This window comes from Lipophrys pholis (genome assembly GCF_963383615.2).
Source record: "Lipophrys pholis genome assembly, chromosome: 1".
NCBI classification, from domain to species: domain Eukaryota; kingdom Metazoa; phylum Chordata; class Actinopteri; order Blenniiformes; family Blenniidae; genus Lipophrys; species Lipophrys pholis.
This window is the reverse complement of record NC_137635.1, coordinates 6,754,278-6,773,740: the sequence shown is the minus strand read 5'-3', so window position 1 is coordinate 6,773,740 and position 19,463 is coordinate 6,754,278. Positions and strand designations below refer to the sequence as shown.

The 19,463-nt window shown below is 46.4% G+C and overlaps 2 protein-coding genes across 2 annotated transcripts; one reads left to right on the top strand and one right to left on the bottom strand.

Annotated features, from left to right (window-relative positions):
• Window positions 1-3,960: 3,960 nt before the first annotated feature.
• Window positions 3,961-11,486, top strand: fscn2b (fascin actin-bundling protein 2b, retinal; the record flags this gene model as incomplete). The annotated part of the gene is made up of 6 exons (XM_080486121.1): window positions 3,961-4,053; window positions 4,189-4,915; window positions 10,320-10,476; window positions 10,812-10,933; window positions 11,026-11,193; window positions 11,281-11,486. The coding sequence occupies 6 exons, from the start codon at window positions 3,961-3,963 to the stop codon at window positions 11,484-11,486; spliced, it is 1,473 nt and encodes a 490-aa protein (XP_080342247.1).
• A 1,748-nt stretch (window positions 11,487-13,234) lies between these two features.
• faap100 (FA core complex associated protein 100) lies at window positions 13,235-19,365 on the bottom strand. The gene is made up of 8 exons (XM_080459528.1): window positions 19,086-19,365; window positions 18,894-19,009; window positions 16,534-17,393; window positions 16,109-16,265; window positions 15,120-16,011; window positions 14,886-14,990; window positions 14,704-14,787; window positions 13,235-14,507 (listed from the first exon to the last, which is right to left on the bottom strand). The coding sequence occupies exons 1-8, from the start codon at window positions 19,236-19,238 to the stop codon at window positions 14,391-14,393; spliced, it is 2,484 nt and encodes an 827-aa protein (XP_080315654.1). The 5' UTR covers window positions 19,239-19,365; the 3' UTR covers window positions 13,235-14,390.
• Window positions 19,366-19,463: the final 98 nt, after the last annotated feature.

The following is a 19,463-nucleotide window of genomic DNA, read 5'->3' as shown; positions in this document are numbered from 1 at the left end:
CCCCTCTGCTCCATCTTTCCCTTCGCCCTGTGTGTCTTTAACTCCTCCCGTCCACGACGGCCTCTGTAATTTGCAAATTCTCTCTTTGCTCCGCAGCATCCTTAACCCTTTTCCCACTGCTCACCTCTCAGCCGTTCCCCCTTCTTCACCTCTTTCTCTTCACTCCTCCCTCCCTCCCTCCCTCCCTCCTCTCACACGGCCTCATCTCTCCCTTCCCTTCTCACCTCCCTCCCTCCCTGCTCCCCTCTCTGTGTCTCCTTGGAGGAGGTGTAATGATAGCTATTTGAGTGTCATCAGAGGATCGCTGTAATGGCTTCTAAAGCACCATCCCACGGTTGCCACGGTGAACCTGGCACAGCCGCCATCCTAGAATAAGGGGTGAAAAAAAGAAGAAGAAGAAGAAAAAAAAAAAAACATCTGCTTGGCTATCGACAGGCGTCACAGTGCCGACAGCGGCAGGAGCGGCGGCACATCAGCAGACGATGCGGCGGCCCCCAGGGGCCTCGGAGGGAGCTAATGGTGCGTGGGATAGGATACGTATGAGGAGTACAGTAATAGTGATAATAGTGATAGTAATGAAAATAATAGCACTGATAACAATAACAGTATATGAGTTTTTTGATTTGTGAGCAGTGTGTCCCCCCCTTTCCTGTAAGTATGGAGTTGTGTGTGTGTGTGTGTGTGTGTGTGTGTGTGTGTGTGTGTGTGTGTGTGTGTGTGTGTGTGTGTGTGTGTGTGTGTGTGTGTGTGTGTGTGTGTGTGTGTGTGTGTGTTTAAACAAAAAGTGTGATTTGTAATTTATGTGTGTTATTCTACAGATAAGGAACATGAAGCTTAAAAAAAAAAAAAAGGAAAAAGCAATGCCCACACGCACGCACGCACGCACGCACGCACGCACGCACACACCCACACACACACACACACACACACACACATTTACTGAGCGGAGAGCAGATGAAAAGTGGAGCAGAGGGAAACTTTATAAGAGGTGATTTCCTCCACATCATTAAGTGTGTATAACAAGATGAGTTTTGAATTGCTTTTGTCCAGATAGAGTTCATAAAGTAGGTGTAAAACTACCAGCATATTTGTGCGGATGTCGCCTCTGAATTTCCCCCCTGATGTCTTCCTTTGTCTGGTCAATTGAGTCGCTCGTACTGAATGTAAACCTGGAAGTCTCAACCGGGGAGAATGACTTCATGTTGGAGGAGTTGTGATGATTCTCTGTGCAGGACTGCAGGTAGTGAAACTATCGGCCGTCACTTTAACGTCATGGCAGGTTTAACTTATCAATATCTGACAGCAATAGTCAGTGGAAATGATTTAGAAGATGATTCTGCTACTGATTATCAACACTATCTATCTCCACAGCCACATCTTGTTATTAACAGTTGCTATCAAGGATGCGCCGATACAAGAGTACTGATACGAGTACTCATAGATTCCATAAAGGCTAATTCATACTTCAAACACAAACGATACACGGAGGCTCTGCGTTGCTGTGAACAACCTTCAGCTGTCACATCGTACACGGCGAGTTGTATCGAGGAGTTTTCACGAGTACGAGTGCAGTATCGGACTGGTATTGGTATCGGTGCATCCCTGGTGGCTGTGCATTAAAATCACACAGTGATTTAGCCTGGGAATAGTTTTTTTATGTGGCTCGTGATTAAAGTATTTTTTATCATATCAAATTATTATGCTACTTCTGTGTATGTGTATATGAATATGTTTATACATTAAAGTACTTTTCATTGTGGAATCAACATCCTATAATGGTCTGAAATAATGAAAAACAGGAGTTGATGCCAAATATTGACAGCGTTTAAAGAGCAAACAATACCATGTGTATAAAATGTTGTAAAATGGAAGAGGGACAATGATAATAATGACTGCTCATATTGTGTAAAAAAAAAGTGATTTGACTGTGTCAGCCAAACGAAACATAATCTAGGTAATTTTTCTTGTTGAGTGTTTCATTTCCTTATTGTGTTGCAAGTTAATTGAGATATTCTAGTGTTTTCTGTTTTGCATCTGGTTGCCGCTGTGGTGGTCGAGAGAACAATGGCACCTCTTATGTCCTTCAGCGTCTGTGTTTATGACTTTGTGTGGAACCTGCATTGTTCATTACGTTTTGAGGAAAGTGCAGCAGTTCAAGTCCGGGTCAGGAGAAGTAAATGTAATGGTGGTTGATGTTCACCCTGGACCCTGAGCCCCCCCCCCCCCCCCCCCCCGTGACCTCTGTGTGTGTGTGTGTGTGTGTGTGTGTGTGTGTGTGTGTGTGTGTGTGTGTGTGTGTGTGTGTGTGTGTGTGTGTTTGGGGAGTGCTGCAAGATTAGCCAGGTTGGGATGATTAGGTTGAGGATTAGATGGATTCAGGAACAGACACGTCTGTTTACTCTGCAAAGAAGACTTATAATAGGCTGATTGGCAAGCTTGATTACACACACACACACACACACACACACACACACACACACACACACACACACACACACACACACACAGAGAGAGAGAGAGCGGAAGCTCCATATGTTGAGAAGCTTGTTATTGTTGCCTTTATAACGTCTCCTTTCCTAGATTCAGATGTGAGTTCGGACTCCCCCTGCCTCTCAGACTCACTCCCCATTAGGAATGAAACCCAGCAAGCTTGCAATCAGAGAAGGTGTGTAACTAAACCCCAGCTCGGGCAGGTAAGGCGAGCCGCACTCAGCCAACTACCCCAAAAGACACGGGGGGTGCTCTGGTTACTGGGCTCTGTGTGTGTGTGTGTGTGTGTGTGTGTGTGTGTATTATGCACATTGTTTGTACTTGCGTCTCTTTACAAGCCTCAGAAAGAGTTGAAGTGCACAGCTCAGAATAAGGTGCAGACGCAGGGAAAGGCAAGATTACACACATGGCAGGTTAGAGAAAGGCAGTGAGAGAGAAGGAGAGGATGGGAGGAAAAAGCGCCAGGGAGAGGCTTAAGATTACAGAGGAGCACCTTTTGTTGTGGATCTCGATTGTGATGGACGGCTTATGTGTGGAGACGGAGTGAAGGAGTCCTTCAAGGCGTCGCCATAAAATCTGTAGGACTTTCGAGGATGTTCTCCTTCACTGATCAAACTTATGTCTGACAAACAAGGAACCTGGTCTCCAAGAAAAGTGGCGGGGAAGGTCAGAGAATTTCGTGTGATTGATCCAAAGATAGTTGGCAAAGAGGCCAAAGGAGCTCAGAACCCCGGAGAAGCCTGGTCAGGGGGGCACCAAGTGATTGAGCCTTCAGGGTGAATAACAAGTCATGCAAGCACAGGAGTGAGGCTGGGTGAGAGCGCATTGTTCAAGAAGAAAGAAGGAGAGAGTATGGGCTGCACATAAGCAGTCCACAGCAACATTAGTCTGCAGAGAAAGAGGGGTCGACACCGGACTGAGCAGAGATCAAGGTGATCTGATTCGGGGGAACAGAAGCAGCGGTGGAGGCCTGATCAACAGGGAGTGAGAGGCAGAGAGAGTAGAAAGAAAAAAAAAAAAGAAGAAAATCCCAGAAAGAATTACAAGAGGACGCTTGGTGAAAGAAGGCTCTTAAATCTGGGAGCAGGAATTAGAGCCGCAGGAGCTGCAGAGGGGAAGCCACAAAACCACAGTAAGTAAATTAGGAGGCTGTGGCTGGAAAAATATATAATGAAGCCATGGGCGGGGGAAGGAATCTGTGGTTTTGAGAGGGCTTTATATACAGTACCTTAATGAATTGATTTCCTGCCTTTATGACTTTTGCATTTCATCACTCCCCCAGACAGAACCGCTCTCCTTCTTCATTACCTTTTTTTAAAAACCTGCTATTCCCTCTTTTACGGCACATCTTTCACTTCGGCATCTCTTGTCACCTCCCTCAAGCCCTCCGGTTCTCATCCTCCACACCTCTGACTTGTCTCGCCGCCTGTTCTTCCTCCGTCTGTCACCCTCTCATATCCACAGGTGAAGATGCCCTCTAATGGGAACCAACCTCTGAAGCTGCAGTTTGGTCTAATCAATCACGAGGGGCGCTACCTCACTGCTGAGGCCTTTGGTTTCAAGGTACCAAACTACCAAGCATTCAGTGATTTATTTGTTTTATTTCCTGTTGTATTTGTACAAAACCTTCTGTTAAAGCAGAACACAAGTTATCCTGGGCTTGTTGTATTTCAGTGCAACACTCTCCGTGTTTATCAGGTGAACGCTTCAGCTCCCAGCCTGAAGAAGAAGCAGATATGGACTCTGGAGCAAGACTCACAAGACAGCCAGGTGGTTTATTTACGGAGCCACCTGGGCCGCTACCTGGCCTCTGACAAGGACGGCACCGTCACCTGTGAGGCAGACGGCCACAACTCGGACTGCCGCTTCCTCATCGTGGCCCAGTCGGACGGCCGCTGGGCCCTGCAATCTGAACAGTACCTCCGCTTCTTCGGCGGCTCTCGAGACTTCCTGTCCTGCTTCGCTCAGATCATCACGGACGCGGAGCTGTGGGCCGTTCACCTGGCTCTGCACCCGCAGGCCAACCTGCTGTCTGTAGCCCGAAAGCGTTACGCCCACCTCTCCACGGAGGACGGCGAGATTGCCGTAGATCTGAACATCCCCTGGGGCGTGGCGGCGCTCCTGACACTCGTCTACCTGGACGGGAAGTACTGCCTGAAGACGTGTGACGGCCGCTTCCTCAGCAACGACGGGAAGCTGCTGGTGCAGAGCTGCAGAGTGACGGCGTACACGCTGGAGTTCAAGTGTGAGAAGCTGGCTTTCAAAGACTGTGAGGGGAAGTACTTGTCCCCCATGGGGCCGACGGGGACCCTGAGGTCTGGACGCTGCTCCAAGCCGGGCAAAGATGAACTCTTTGACCTGGAGGAGAGCCACCCACAGGTGGTCCTGATAGCAGCCAATGGCCGATATGTCTCTATCAGACAAGGTAGGAAAACACCAATGCATGAGCTCACCATGATGTACACCCCCCCCCCCCCCCAATCCTTGCATCGATGCACAAGCTGCTCCTCTGACAGCTTTCGAGTTTCTCCAGTCTTTCAAAGAATCCCAAGTGTCTGATTAAATGGACAAAGGCTGACCCGGGGTGCCGCTGAGGGTGGTCACATGAGCTTTTGCTGACACAGGGTGACCTGCTCACATACATAATGAAGCAGAAATTGGCAGCTGATAAGGAACGCATGGTAATTATGGGTAATGTAGTCGCACATCAGCATGCATCGACAGCACAGCGGACGGTCGGATCTTTCCAGGAAAACAAGATAGATGAGAGTGATAGAGGAGATCAGCCTCGTCTCTGAGAACTGAAACACGTTTTGTTACCGCTGATTTAGTTGAGCACAATCTTCTGCAGCGAACAAACTGTTTTCCTCATTTATTGTGCATTGGTGGTGGAGAAACCGGCAGGAACAGATTCCTGAGATACAATTCACACGTTGTAATGGATAAATGTTACAGAATTCAGAAATAGAGTTGTTTTGGTTTATCATTGGAATTAGTCAGATATAAGAAAGGTTTACAGAAGGTGTGAGCCTTTTCCTTTTCTTTCACCGAGTAATTCATCAACACTGATATTTCTAAAATTCCCTTCTCAAATGTTCCTCCTGGCTTTGTCATCTAATGGTGTGAACATCCAACACTTTTGCTCCTTGAACTCATGAAACAGCTGCCTGTAACCAATATGCTGTCCAGTAATGCTCTGTTGATACTGTACTGTGTATTTACCCCTCAGTCTTGTTACAGGACTGTTGGAGGGGTTATTTGATCGGCGCGTCACACTACTGAACTGATGGATTACACCTGTTCCTCATTGCTTTCAAAGTTATTTCTCCTCAGAAACAAGGTTGAATTTCTTTGATCAGAGTAAAAAGTAGAACAGTTGTAATTGTGAGTGTCACATTGCATCGGAGCAGAGCCGCACACTAAGAAGGACCTGCATTGGATTTCAAGTGCTGATGGTCGGGAGGGCCTGCTGGTCTGATTTGAAACTGGATTTAGGGCAGATTAACAAACACCAGCAGTGCTTGTCAGCATACTTGGCCATGACAGGCATCCCAAAGCTGCAGATTCTTGTCTGCAGGGTTGAGTTTCTCCTACCCCGGGTGCTGTAACTGAATCTCTCTGCTCATTGTTCCTGGTGAGCAGTGGGGGCTGCAGCCAGGAACCAAACTACTGGGAGCCTCGTAAACTGATTGGTTGAGGGGGAGGGCAGAACAGGCTTGATTCTGATGCACGCAGACTATCCCCCTTATGGACCATGTTGTGTTCATGCATACATACATGTGCATTCTCTCTTTCATGGAAAGCTTGCAACGTACTCTCTCCTGTGCTTTTATTCTTTCTCTGCACTTGTTCCGTACAAACAAAAGCTTTATCTTTCTCCAAGACGCTCGCCCACTCACAGCCATGCTGTCCTGCTGCGGCGAGTGGTGAGGTGTGTTGAATTATTGATGAAGCTGGCCCCTGTTCCTGGAAGGCGAGGGGGAGTCTGCTTTCAGAAACCCAAGCCGGCTCTTACCTGCGGCCAAAACTTCTGGCCCACCGGGTCTCGCTCTAACCCACTAATCTAACCCAATAACCCCAGCTCCAGTCGGGACCCGGGCGCTTACTGAAAATCAAGCACATGCAGTCAAATAGACTGTTTTTAAGGACATGTGTGATTGGGAAAGTTCACATACATACAAGATTGAAATAACATATCTTGTAAAGTATACGTCTGAAATACTGGAAAGTCACTGCAGGGAGTTCAATAATAGATATGATACGCAATTATAAATGTGTGGATTTGGTAAAGACCGAATTGTTGTCTGGAACTAAAAAGTACAAAATTTAAAAAAAAACTTAAGTGACAAAGTGTAACTACTGCACTGGGCCTTGTTACCTTTTACATTCCACTTAACAATTAAAGCAAAGGAACACAACTGTAGAACGAAACCCAAAGGAGTTGAGAACAGTGGGAGTTATGTGTGTCTGTTCTCATTAATGACCACTTCTGGTTTGTCTCCCTGCAGTGCAGAGGTTTGGTTCACAAATGTAGTAAAAGGGTGTGTGGTAAAATAATGTGTGAAAACCTTTTGCACAAACGTTGACATTATTCCGTGTTGCACATTGGAGGTTTCACCTCTCGGGCAGATCTGTCATGCTGCCTCTCTTTGCCTTCCCGTGTTTCTCAGCCCCGAGTCGTCCACTCATGAGATGACAACACAGAGACACAAACTTTCCATGGACACGTGCAGACATGCTCACACACATGCATTCATATTGAATGGCTGAACGGGCTCACGTAGCCTATTAACATGGGAGGGAAAGTGGCAGAAAATGCAGCTGTGGTGGATGAAGGGTTGAGAGAAAGAAGAAAATAAGGGACAACAAAGGCATTGTGGCATCAGCTTACCACTAATAATTGATGTCGGACCCTTCTATCGTTGATGGATTAGTTAGGCCTGCTCCGTTTGGAGGGTGTAGGTAGGACAACACCAGGAAGTGTAGCTAGATTTGGGATCTGATCCAAAATAAAGCAGCAGTAAAGCCGCCGTGTGGTGCCGAGATGAACAGACACCAGCGCTGCGCTTTTGTTCTTCCAGGACTGTGGACGCAAAGGCGTCGTCTCAATTCGTATGCTCGACCAAAAGGTGGTCATCAACACAGCTATTGATAGTATCTTCAGATTGCTGGCTCGGGTTTCAGCGTATCCAATCCCCCCGCCTCCATTCTCCATTTCTCTCTCTCCCTCCATCCTTCTCTCCTTCCTGTACCTCCTCTCCTCTCATCTATCTGATAGTGCCTACCAGGTCCCAGCTGAGCCTCTCTGAAGATCATTTCTGGGTTGAATTAGTGTGAAATGGACACATGGAATAGGAAGACAAAGCATGACATTGAGTTGGGATGAGAGCGCGGGAGCGACGGGCCCCCGGGCGTCGCTGCACACACACACTTACATTTAGGCTTCAGATGCATTTAAGATCAATGATAATTTAAGCACTTGTAAGAACTCATGATACCTAGTTTATCGGGTGTGAATAAGATGTGATTAAAGGCATCTAGTCACTCAGTAACCATGACATCTTTGTCACGTGTCAGCCGCCGTTTCTCCATTCTGCCATTTATCTCTACAGTCAGATTTCAAATTGAAGCAAAAAGCCTCAAAGGGACGTTAAAACAGTCACGAACCATAAATTATCGGCTCAAACAATAGATGTGAAACAATACAGATACTCTTTTTTTTTTTTGGTTCATATTATAAATACAATCTTTGTATGCATGCACTTGCCTCTGTGGTGGATTATTAGGAAATCCAGCAGGAGGAATCTTCAGATTAGGGCAGGAGTCTTTCCTCTGTATCATTTTGCCTTTTAATTAAGAGAGTGAAAACAAATTGAGGTTTAAACTATTTAAATAATTAATACAATCTGTGATTAGAGCCTTGATGGAGACACATTAAAATGATGAAATAGGCCTCAGTGCAAATCACAACTATAACAACAGTTGCAGGCTATATACAAAGGTCGACCACATTCTAAATTTCAATTCAATTTAATTCAAATAGGTTCTGTTTTTACTGCTCTTGATACCGGCTGGGGTTTATTATTTAATGAAATAACAAAAGTCAGTGAGAGGAAAATGCTCTATAATCTGGATTTCAGTAGATTTTGAAAGAAAAGAGACATGCGATAATGTCAAGAAGATGGAAAAGAGGAAAGAGCAAGAGAAAAACTGTTGAAATGAACTACAAACATTGCAGATGAAGTACAAATACAATGTTAACATTAATGTTAATATAGCCGAGAGTCTGTGGGAATAATGAGGGACTTCCTCTGGTAAACAGGAGTTTAGTGAATCAGTAGCAGGTAAATGAGAGCTTTTGCCATCGTTGATGCAGAGAGACAGCAGCTCTGCAGCTTTCCAAATGTTTTCATGGTGCAGTTTTAAATACAGAATATCAGATATATCTGACATGTCAACAGAGTTTAAATTAAGAGAAAAATAATCTGAAACCAAGTTCTGATCGACTGGAATATTTTTCATAATTAAATAAAGGGAATATCTGCGCTTAAAGGACTGTTTCACAGACAACTGAGACAAGTTACACGGACTCCTTCAAAGTTGGCAAAAAGCTAATCATTTCATTTAAATTGTTAAGAAAATAAAAGCCACAGAAATGAAACAGATGCGGTGAATATTTGTAGAGATTTTAATCATTTTACCAACTGAAAGATGATCAATTAATTTCAAAATGTCTTCCCCTCAATCTAAATGTCTTCTACTCCTCAGTCACTCAGTTTAAAGAAACAGTTGAAAATGATTTAAAATCTATTTTTTCCAAAAGAAAAAAAAAGAAAAATGGAAATAAGTATTTTTTTTCCATTGCTTTTTTGCCTACTGAGGATGTTAAAAGGTTCAGACGTGAATAATATAATAAATTCATGCAAAACATTTTACAATTGGAGCATGTTCTGCCTGTGTTTGATCATCCATGGTTCCCTGAGCTGCAGAGCGGCTGGTAATTATCTGAACATCCTGCTAAGTGTCGACCATAAAATCCTCTGGTCTTTTCCTGTTTTCCCTTTATTCTTTTATTGGGGGGATTGAGGGATTGGACGGGCAGCACTCGAAAGCTGATTAAATCAGAGCCCCGCTGTGAGGAGGACAGAGAGGCAGGGCCGGAGGTGGGCTGAGGGCAGGGGGCGGGGCTTCTGGGGGTCAAAGGGTCACAGGGAGAGATGGGGGAAGGGAAGGGAGGAGGAGGAACATGCCCAAGGAAAAGAGGCGCTAAGATTACTGCTGTTGAAGGATTAAAAAAAGCGATGGATCTGATTTTTTAGGAGTGTTTTCCTTCCTGCTGAAAGCTTTAACTGACAGTAATTGAACATTAACCAATATATTCTCTCTGCAGCCTGGTCGATTCGATGATATCCTGAAATTAAGACTGAAGCTGATCTTTTCCTTTCGAGCAAAAATGTAGGGATGATATCACGTTTGTTTCTCACATTTTCGTCCCGTCTGAGTCGATGATGATGAAACTGCCACATAATTGGCTTTTAGGAGCTTCAATTGAAGTGTTTGTCAATCAGAGGTGTGACGTGTTTGTTTCCTCTCCTGCCAATAAATACATCCTGATCAACAGGCAGATATCAGTGATGACTATTTATGTCACAATTTGCTCTAAATGCTTTTATCCTCTCCAACATAGCCTGTCGTATAAAAACTGGCTTCTCAATGCTGATTCACGTTCATTTACAACAATCCTGGAGTTTCTGCAGTACTACACGGTCCTCTACTTTTACTACTGTTAAGTAGTGATGGCAGCATGTGCTCACTGTGTCCCGGCCCAGGGGTGAGCCTCGCAGCCAATCAGGAAGATGAGACGGACATGGAGACGTTTCAGATGGAGATCGACAGGGACACAAAGAAATGCACCTTCCGCAGCAGTCAAGGAAACTACTGGGCTCTGGTGGCTCACGGAGGAATCCAGAGTACTGCCACGGAAGTGTGAGTACACACCGGTACTTCGTCTGCAAAGAGTGGCGTTACTTCGACTCTCACACAGATCGAAGGTCAGATACTGAGGAGAACAGTGAAACGAAGAATCCAATATGTGGTACTTCTCAGAAAAGAGACATGGGTGGTTAACTGTATTTTCATCACTCTGGTTTTCCCTTCAAAGACTTTATGTGTTTGCACATGTTGTCAATAACTCACCGATGAATAGTCCTAAAAATCCGTCTCTTCATTTTAGTATTTTGTTTCTCTTTTCAGTTGTGTATTTGCTCCTAAAGTTGTTGTTTTTTTCCAAGTTCTCTAAAGTTAAACTTTTTCCTCCCAAGGTCTGCAAACAGCATGTTTTCAGTGGAGTGGCTTGGCCACAAGGTGGCAGTAAAAGCTCACAATGGGAAATACATCTGCGCCAAGAAGAACGGCCAGTTACTTGCTGTCAGTGACTCCATAGGTAAACTTTTTCTCTTCTCATAGCTTCAATAAACGATCTGGTTTCACCTCGACTCTGATTTCTCTCTCTTCGGTTTGTATTTCTGCCACCAGGTGAGGACGAGCAGCTCATCCTGAAACTCCTCAACCGGCCCATGTTGATCCTGAGAGGAGAGAACGGCTTCATCTGCCACCATAAGAACTCCAACACCCTGGACGCCAGCAGATCAGTCTATGACATCTTCACCCTGGAGTTCAGTAACGGGGCCTACCACATTAAAGGTCACGACCCCTCACGCCCCCCTCACGCCAGGCTGGAGTCGCTCGCTGCCTTCTACTTTTTATGTTTGTGTTTCTTCTGCCACGCAGGCGTTGACGGGCGGTTCTGGTACGTGAACAGCTCTGGGCTGGTGTGTTCGGACGGCGAGGCCCCCGAGGACTTTTCCCTGGAGCTCCTGGAGCGGCGTCGCCTCGCCATCCGGGGCAAGAACGGGAAATACCTGCATGGCGACCAGGGAGGCACGCTGAAGGGGGACGGGCTCATCCTGAGCAGCTCGGCACTCTGGGAGTATTAATGTGAACCAAGGACTTTGTTGAGACACTAAACTGTCAGTTTACCGTCAAACTTCTTCCATCCTGTTATTTAAAATAAAAAATAAAAAAAACAGGTGAAAGGAGCAGGTTTGTTCAGCCAAGAGAAGTGAAGGAGTCGTTTGGAGGGAATCCATGAAGCGTCTCCGGTGTAACACCATCACAATCACGTCCTCTTTCTCCTCTGTGCCTCCTCTTTAGTCCCTGTAGCTTTTACATGACTGACAGCAAACCCACCAAGTGGTTTGGTTTCACAGCTGTGAAGGACTCTTGTCATTATCGTGGCGACCGAGGTGGTGCCATGTGAGACCGGCGCCGTTTCCTAACCGACACAGTCAGACATCGTCCTGCAGCGAGGCTGAGCTCATCAGCAGAGGAGAGGGACGGTTTCAAGCTGAGACTCATCCATAGGGTCATTTCCTCCTGCTGCCGGATTCATTTTTCACTCTGTCTGCTGTTTTCAACATCTCGTTCTTTCTTTTGTGACGTAGTGATAGAAAATAAAGTCATATATCTGGGTTGTTGTTTCAGTGTCACATTCCTGGAGTTGACTCCACGGTTTAAGCAGGAAGAACATGGAAACTCAACACAAAGACCCTGACCTGGAATCGAAGCACCTTCTTCTAGTCGCCGCTCCACATTATTTAAGTCACACCGGAAGTGTTTAAGAAGAAACGGCTGCTGGCAGTGGTGGATTAGCAGTTTGCTGCAGGATGAGATTTCATCTGGGAAAATGAAAGCTCGTGTTTACGTTCGCTGCCATCGCGAGGCCTCGAGCGGCTCTTCAAATAAATCAAGTACAATTACTATATGAAGCATAACAACCAAAAATGGTTACGACAGCTAAAAATGATGAATACAAATTGCGAGAACCAGAACAAGCGTGTGAAGGAAAACAGCTGAAATCGGTAGAACTTCTTTAAACCACTAAAATGGAAGAAAACTGGAAGGAAAAGAAATAAAACAGTAATTCTTCTCAAAGAAATTTTGGTAAAACTTGTTAAAAATGTATTAAATATTTGCCATTCTAAAACTAAACATCTTTTTGTGAGTTTTTAAAAGTTACACACATTTTGGGGCTCCAGTCAAATCTGATTTGATGTTGAGCGACTGAAAAGTCTCTTTTTGGTAATGAACGTTGCAGACTCCTTCCCCTGCCCTTGAGCAAGGCCACAAACAGCTGACGGCTCCCTGCACACCAGCGATGGGCTGTAGAGGATCAGTCTCACTGTCACCTTCTTCTTCATCACTAGGTTGTGAGTCCGTCTCGTCTCGTTGCTTCCTCTTCAGCCGTTCATGTCAAACTTCAGCAGCTGGACAAAAAGCTGAGATTTCAACCCGGGAGTTTCTCCAGTCAGGACAAGTTGAGGCCTGCGGCCTCCAGCAGGCGCTACTGTTGGTGTTCCTGACACTCATCACTTCATCTTCATCACTTTCTCGCTTATTGTTGGAATCTTACAGACGTCCCACTGGACAAAAATGATCTTTCTAACTAAGAATAAGCTTTTATGTATAAGTGATTCTTTGTTGACTGCAGCGTAAACACAGGTTGTTTCCAACAAAAAACATGATTAAATTGTTCATAAACTAAATTATTATTGTTGTTTAAAAACAGTAAAAGTGCTAAATATTCTTCTCAGTGTGAACTGAATCCGGGTCCAGTTGACCTGCTTCAACTTGAGACGCCTCCTATACCTGGACGAATGAGAATCAACAGACAAAATATTCTTCTCCATGTTGTAAAATATGTTTTATATACACCATAAAACACACTATTGCAATTAGTTATGTGAAGCAGGGATTTTTTATTTATTTAAATGTGGCAGGGTAGATTTGATGTTAAAGTACATAAATAAGCCAAATAAGCTACTTGATGAGTCGCATTAGTATTTTGTAACTCATATATGCTTTTTAATACGACAACACTGCGTTTCTGTAGTTTAGACAGAAGATATTGGTCGTATTTCACTTTATGACATTAAGTCCTTAAAATGACCTCCAAACGTAAATGTTTGTTCAGAACAGACACGCTGAAGCGTTTGACGCATGCGTTTGTGGAATTTAAGTTCCAGGTGAAATAAAACTGGAGGCTCTGTAAGAAGCAGTTTAGAAAACACCCTGAAAATCTCTTCTTATCGAGTATAACTGGATTATTGGCTTGTAAAACAAAAAAAGAAAACTGCATGACAGCAGTGATTTATTGTTGGATTGTAAAACAACGTGAGCTCCTCTTGTTGAATCGAAGTCTCATTCATGTTGCAGCGTCTCAGAAAAGACCGTTTGTGTGAAGATTTGTGTTATAATATAAACTCAGCAGAACAGATTTTGCAGCTTTGAGCTCTTTCCACCGTATCCATCAATCCCATCAATGAGTCGTTGGCATTTTTTCTTTGTTTTTGAGGATTTCAGTTGAACAAAACATTGAAAAAGTTAAGAAAAAGAAAAAAAAAAAAAAGCTAAAGTCAAGAAAATCTCAAATGCTGCTTGAAACATCTTCCTCAGAAAACCGCAGAGTCATCAGAAAATACTTTTCTGCCAAAGGCCAACATGTTGCAGCCTAATAGGTGGAGGTGTGTGTTCCTGTGTGACTCTCACACCTCCACATGTCACTTTAGAAAAAAAAAAAAAAACACACCTGTAAAAACTTTTCAATATAGACTGTAATGACGTGTATTTCCCCTCCAGGGAGTTTAGGCTGAGAAAATATGGATGGGGTGAACTTCAGGAGGATTTAAATGACATTCCTCTCATGTAGCGCTGAAGAAAACAACATACCTGATGGCGTTTGAAGGAAACAGCACAGCCAACGTTCATGATACAACCGGGTGTAATTAAAGGAATATTCATTATTCAGTCGGATAACGGAGCCGAGGGCAGCTGTGTCGGCGTTAAACCACGAGGAGAGGACTTTCTCTGAGTTCTCTGTAAACAGCGAGGAGACGTTGGTTCATCTGGCCGGCGGACGCAGCGGCGCCGAGAGCCGCCGAGATCCGAGTCTGATGCATCTGGTTATACAAGAGGAGGTAGAGAAAGAAAAACTGTTTATGACACGGTGACTAAAAAAAATAATTAATGGACAAAATCATTTTTGTTCTGTTTTAAATGAAATATTCTTTCATCTACAATTTGTAACAATTAAAAAATGCACCTTTTCTCAGAAAAGTCAGTAACTTTTCGCCTGTTGCTATGGCGATGACTCACCTCGGCTCTCTGCAGCGCTCGTCTTAATCCTGAACTCTGGATCGGCGTGGAGGACGTTTTCCCCGGAGCGTTCTGCAGCAGAATCTGCAAATATAAACGACAGGAATTACAACTTCCAAGTGGTGAGAGTGACACACACAGCGTCAGTGAGCTGCCGAGACGTTGTTGGATTGCGTTTGTACCTGAATCCTGCGCAGCACGGCGTGATGCAGTCCACACACTGCTGCTAGAGACGAGCTCTCAACCCCGACCTGGATGGTGGGCAGAGGCTCCGCCCCCACATCCACCTGCAGAAGCAATGAAAAACACTCCTGCTTAGATATTCGATGGAACACGGGCGGGCAGACGTGTCTGAATATCAACGTCAAGACCAGTTAAAGCAAAGAAATTCCCCGTATTCGTCTGAGAAGCTTCACCTCCGCTGCAGAGAGTCTGACGGCGGCGCCATTCGGACAACAGCCGTGGACGACTGCACTCCCTGTGTCTTCCTGATGTTCCCTCTTCACGCCGCCACCGCCTCCAGACAGCAGCCAGTCCAGCAGAGACACCCGGAGGTCTCGAGGGGCCGTCCCCTGCTCTGTAGCGTCCGACCGGGAGCTGCTCAGCATCAGAGTTTGGTTCAGTAAGGCCGACGAGACCCGGACACAGGCTGAATACGTCTCGGGCTTGGAGGCGCCCTCTCCTCCTCCGTCAGGCCTTCGGCTACGTCCAATGTCGAACAAGTTGAGAAAATGTGACGTGGCGTCTGTGCTGCACTGACCTGGAGCCGCGGCGTGAACGGCTCTCAGACCGGGGAGCTGCAGGCCGTGCAGCCAGTCCACTGTCAGCGTGTTCAGAGGAACGCTGAGGCTCCCGCTTCGCAAACCGGCGGCGATTCCGGCCTCCTCGTCCCGGAGGAGGCTGGACAGCGAGAAGACGAGCGAACAATACACCGTCAGAGGAAAGGAGGCATTTCCCGCCTCCGCTACCGGCAGAGACACTTCCAGTGATTCTCCCGAGGACAGACGGTGGAACGGGAAGGAAAAACTCTGGGAGGGACTTTGTCCTCCTGCAGAGGCCGGAAGGGAAAGAGGAAGCACGGCGAGGCTCAGCGTCCAGCCGCCGTCCAGGACGAAGGGACTGCAGTTTTCCAGGACGCAGGTGAGAGTCAGGCGGTGTTCCTGAAGCAGTCTGCTCCAGCTCGTCCTGCCGTGACACCTGACGGGCTTCTGTCCTCCTCCAGCCTGCAGCACACTGACGTTCATCACCTGGTTCAGGTGCTTCAGGATTTGATTTTTGGACTTGATGACAGTTTCCAGACTTGACGCCCTGAAAGAAAGAAAGAAGAAGAATATCAGCTGATCTTAGTACCTAAATGTGTAGCAGGTCTAAATACAACAAGGAGCATCACGTTTGTTTGCTGTACCTCCCACAAACATCGCCGATGGCTGACAGGAGGTCCCCGAGTCTGTGGCCCGCCTGTGTGGACGCCAGCATGTTGGATCCCGGCTCCGCCCACTGCACGGGGAGGCTGATGGTCTGGAGGCGTCCGCCGGCCGAGAGCCCGAGAAGCTCAACGCCACCTGAAGGGTCAACGCTACTTTAAACTTCAGAAACAAGAGTTTCTTCTCCTCAGAAGAAACATATTAAAACAACTCACTGACTCACAAAGTGTAAAACTGCAGGGCAGCAAGAGGGACTGAATGTTTGGATCGTTTAGTGTGTCGGATGTAGGCTGACTGTGTGGAGTGACCCTGATCTGATCCAGATCTACTCCTTCAAATGACACTCGGGGGTTTTTCCTGGGGAAATGGTTTTCAGGTTATTGACAGTAAAGTGCGGTCTGCTCACCCGCAGTGCAGCGCGACGCCTCAGCCAGGGCGGCGACTCTGCACACATTTAAACTTGTAGGGCTTCGAAGGGCAGCGGCCGCCTCTTCATCCCTTCCTCTCCCTCCTCCCCTTGACCATCCTTTTGACAGATCTAGAGCCAGCAGGTCAGCCCCGGTGCTGTAGTAGAGACAGTGTCTGTCCACACGGCCACAGGACACAGGCGCCGGCACGCAGGCCTCAGTAAAGCTCAGTTGGCCGCCGCCCCCCTCCTCCGCCGTGATCAGGACGAGCCGGCCTCGCTCGCCCAGAGCAACCAGACACCGTGCAGGTTCTGCTGTTGGAGAAGCTGCGACCTCCACCACCGGCTGCTCCAGGCTGTGCAGAACGCTGAGTCTCCACGCCGGCAGGCGGAGAGGCAGGAAGACAAGGCGTCCGTCCGGCAAACCGCAGAGGATTACCGGCGAGTTGGCGAGGGCGGCTTCCACCCCGAACAGGAGTTTGAACAACACTGGCTGGAGGCGGAAGTGGCCGTGAGGTAGAGTCGCCTCTGAGGAATCAGGGGAAGAAGATGGCGGTGTCGCGTCGCCACAGTGGAGGCAGATCAGCACAGGCTTCCTCCTCCTCCTCCTCTTCGTCGGCCCGGACTCCATGTCAAGCTGAACCGCAGGAAGAACAAACGATCGCAGCCTCTCACACCTGCTGGACTGTGTTTGATGCAGCGTCAGCAGCCAGGACGAGTCGCTTTGGCCCAGAGTGACGAGCACAGAGCCGGCGAGCAGCAGAGACGACGCTCCGGCTGCTTCCGCCACACGAGACTCAGCAGAGATTTTCAGCTCAGCAGGTCCAGAAGACGAATCGACCGCGGAGGAGCGCTCCGTCCTGCAGACAGCAACGTTCAAGTGGAGTGAGAATCATTTATCATAGAGACGGTGCACTGTCGTATGAGGCTGTGGTGGAAAGACGGAAGAATGTCGTCAACAATGGAGGCGTTCATTCCTTATCTTGCGTGATCAATGAATTAAAAGTGAAAACACAGAAGTGAGTTTTATCACAGTTGAAGTGAGCCTTTAAGTCTCTGATGTGTCACTGAGTTCTACCCACCTCATCTCTTTACATGTGCAGAATATCCACTTGAGGAATCCCTCTTGACCGCAGAAATGGTTGCAAATCTTCCTCCATTTCTCCACCTTGCATCTCACCGATGCATCGCAGTGAATGGGGTTTCATATCATCCTACGGAGCTGCGCCGAGATCTCGCAAAACTTTTTTTTATTTTCTTCCTTTAAATATTTATTTATTTTATGTCCCTTTAGGGGCTCCGTAGATTAAAAGTTTCAAAGATGAAAATAAAATACAAAATCAAGTCATTTCTGGACGAAACGTCCATTTATCTTCTACATGGCTGCATCCAATCATCGCGTCTGGACATTTGACTATTTTGCACTAGATTCGTAGTTAAAAACTGTGAAATTAAGATTTTTTATTAAGTACTCACACAGAAACAAAAGACAAACATTACTTGTGCTTCCTCCTGCTGTTATTTCAGCCTGCTTGACATCAATCTGTTTGGATTTTCTATATTTGTATTGATCCCTCTGGAGGGAATCATTTCTTTGCATTTGGCCCACCTTGTTTCCAGGAGCGGTGGGTTGCCACAGTGGGGCGCTCTAGAGCTGCTGGGAGACAAGCGTCTTACTCAGGGACTAGCGGTGACCTGTGACTCTGCTTCTCTGCTTCTCTAACCTCCAAGTCCAAAAATGTAATTCTAAGTAATTTTGTCTCCACGAATCAACAGTCTGCCTCTTCTGTTCAGCTTGTACCAGTTGTAAGAAGTTGATTTTGATGTATTGTAAGTAATTATTCTTTAAATCATTTTATATTATGATATCATATATATTTTGTAGAGTGCTTGTGGCTTTCTGTGGTTATTTTAAATCCCTTTATTAATAAATGTGTGCTGGTTTACATGAGGCTGCATGGTAGAGACGGTCAGGGTTCAAATACATAGCTCTGTGTGGAGTTTGCATGTTCTCTCCGTGTGTGCGTGGGTTTTCCTCTGAATACTGCGGTTTTGCATGTGATTTATTGGAGATCATAAATGTCCTCGGTGTGAATGTGAGTGTTTGCAGTGATGGACTGGTGACCTGTCCAGGGTGAATCCTGTCCTCATTCAGCTTCCCTGTGCTGGATGAATGGATGCATTACACAGATATTCAATGGAAGCGATGAAATCTTCATTTCTCCCACTGTAACTACTGAGAGTTGGTCACTTCCAGGACCTACATCCGGATGACACTGTCTGTATACCTGAGGTTGACAGTGGAAGCACATCAGACGTGTGTTTGGTGACTATGGTGCATTCACAGTCCAGCTTCATACCTGTCCAGGAGACGCTGCAGATTGACACAATAAACTCCAGTCGCACAGGCCACATAGAGGAGCAGCTGGAGGCTCTCCACCAGGTCAGTGGCAGCAGCAGGTAAGTGGAGCAGCGCCTGCGCAGACACCACCGTCAAACACCGAACACCTTCCCTCATCCCAGACTGCAAACAGGAGGACCTGTCTACTTACCGTGAGTTTCCTCTCTTTAGTGTTGAAGACATAAACCTGGTGGCTCCCATCGCAGATGAACACGTGAGGTTCACGCCTCAGCAGCTTGGCTGCGGTGCGCGCGCCTGAAAAGCCAAACTGGGTCCACGTGTCAACGACACACCGTCCTTCCATGACCGAGCTGAGGACGCATGTGTGTAACGTTGGAATGTTGATTTAACCTGAACTCAGGTTTGTTCTGTACCGGATGTAGACAGAAACAAAACACACACTCAGTTCCGCGCGTCCGTTTTTAACCAGTAACCGGAAAAACAACATTTCCCATGAACGCCAAAGAGGAAGTGGCGAATGTTTTGCTTTATTTGTATTTTTTAAACAAAACTTTTTACAATAAAAACT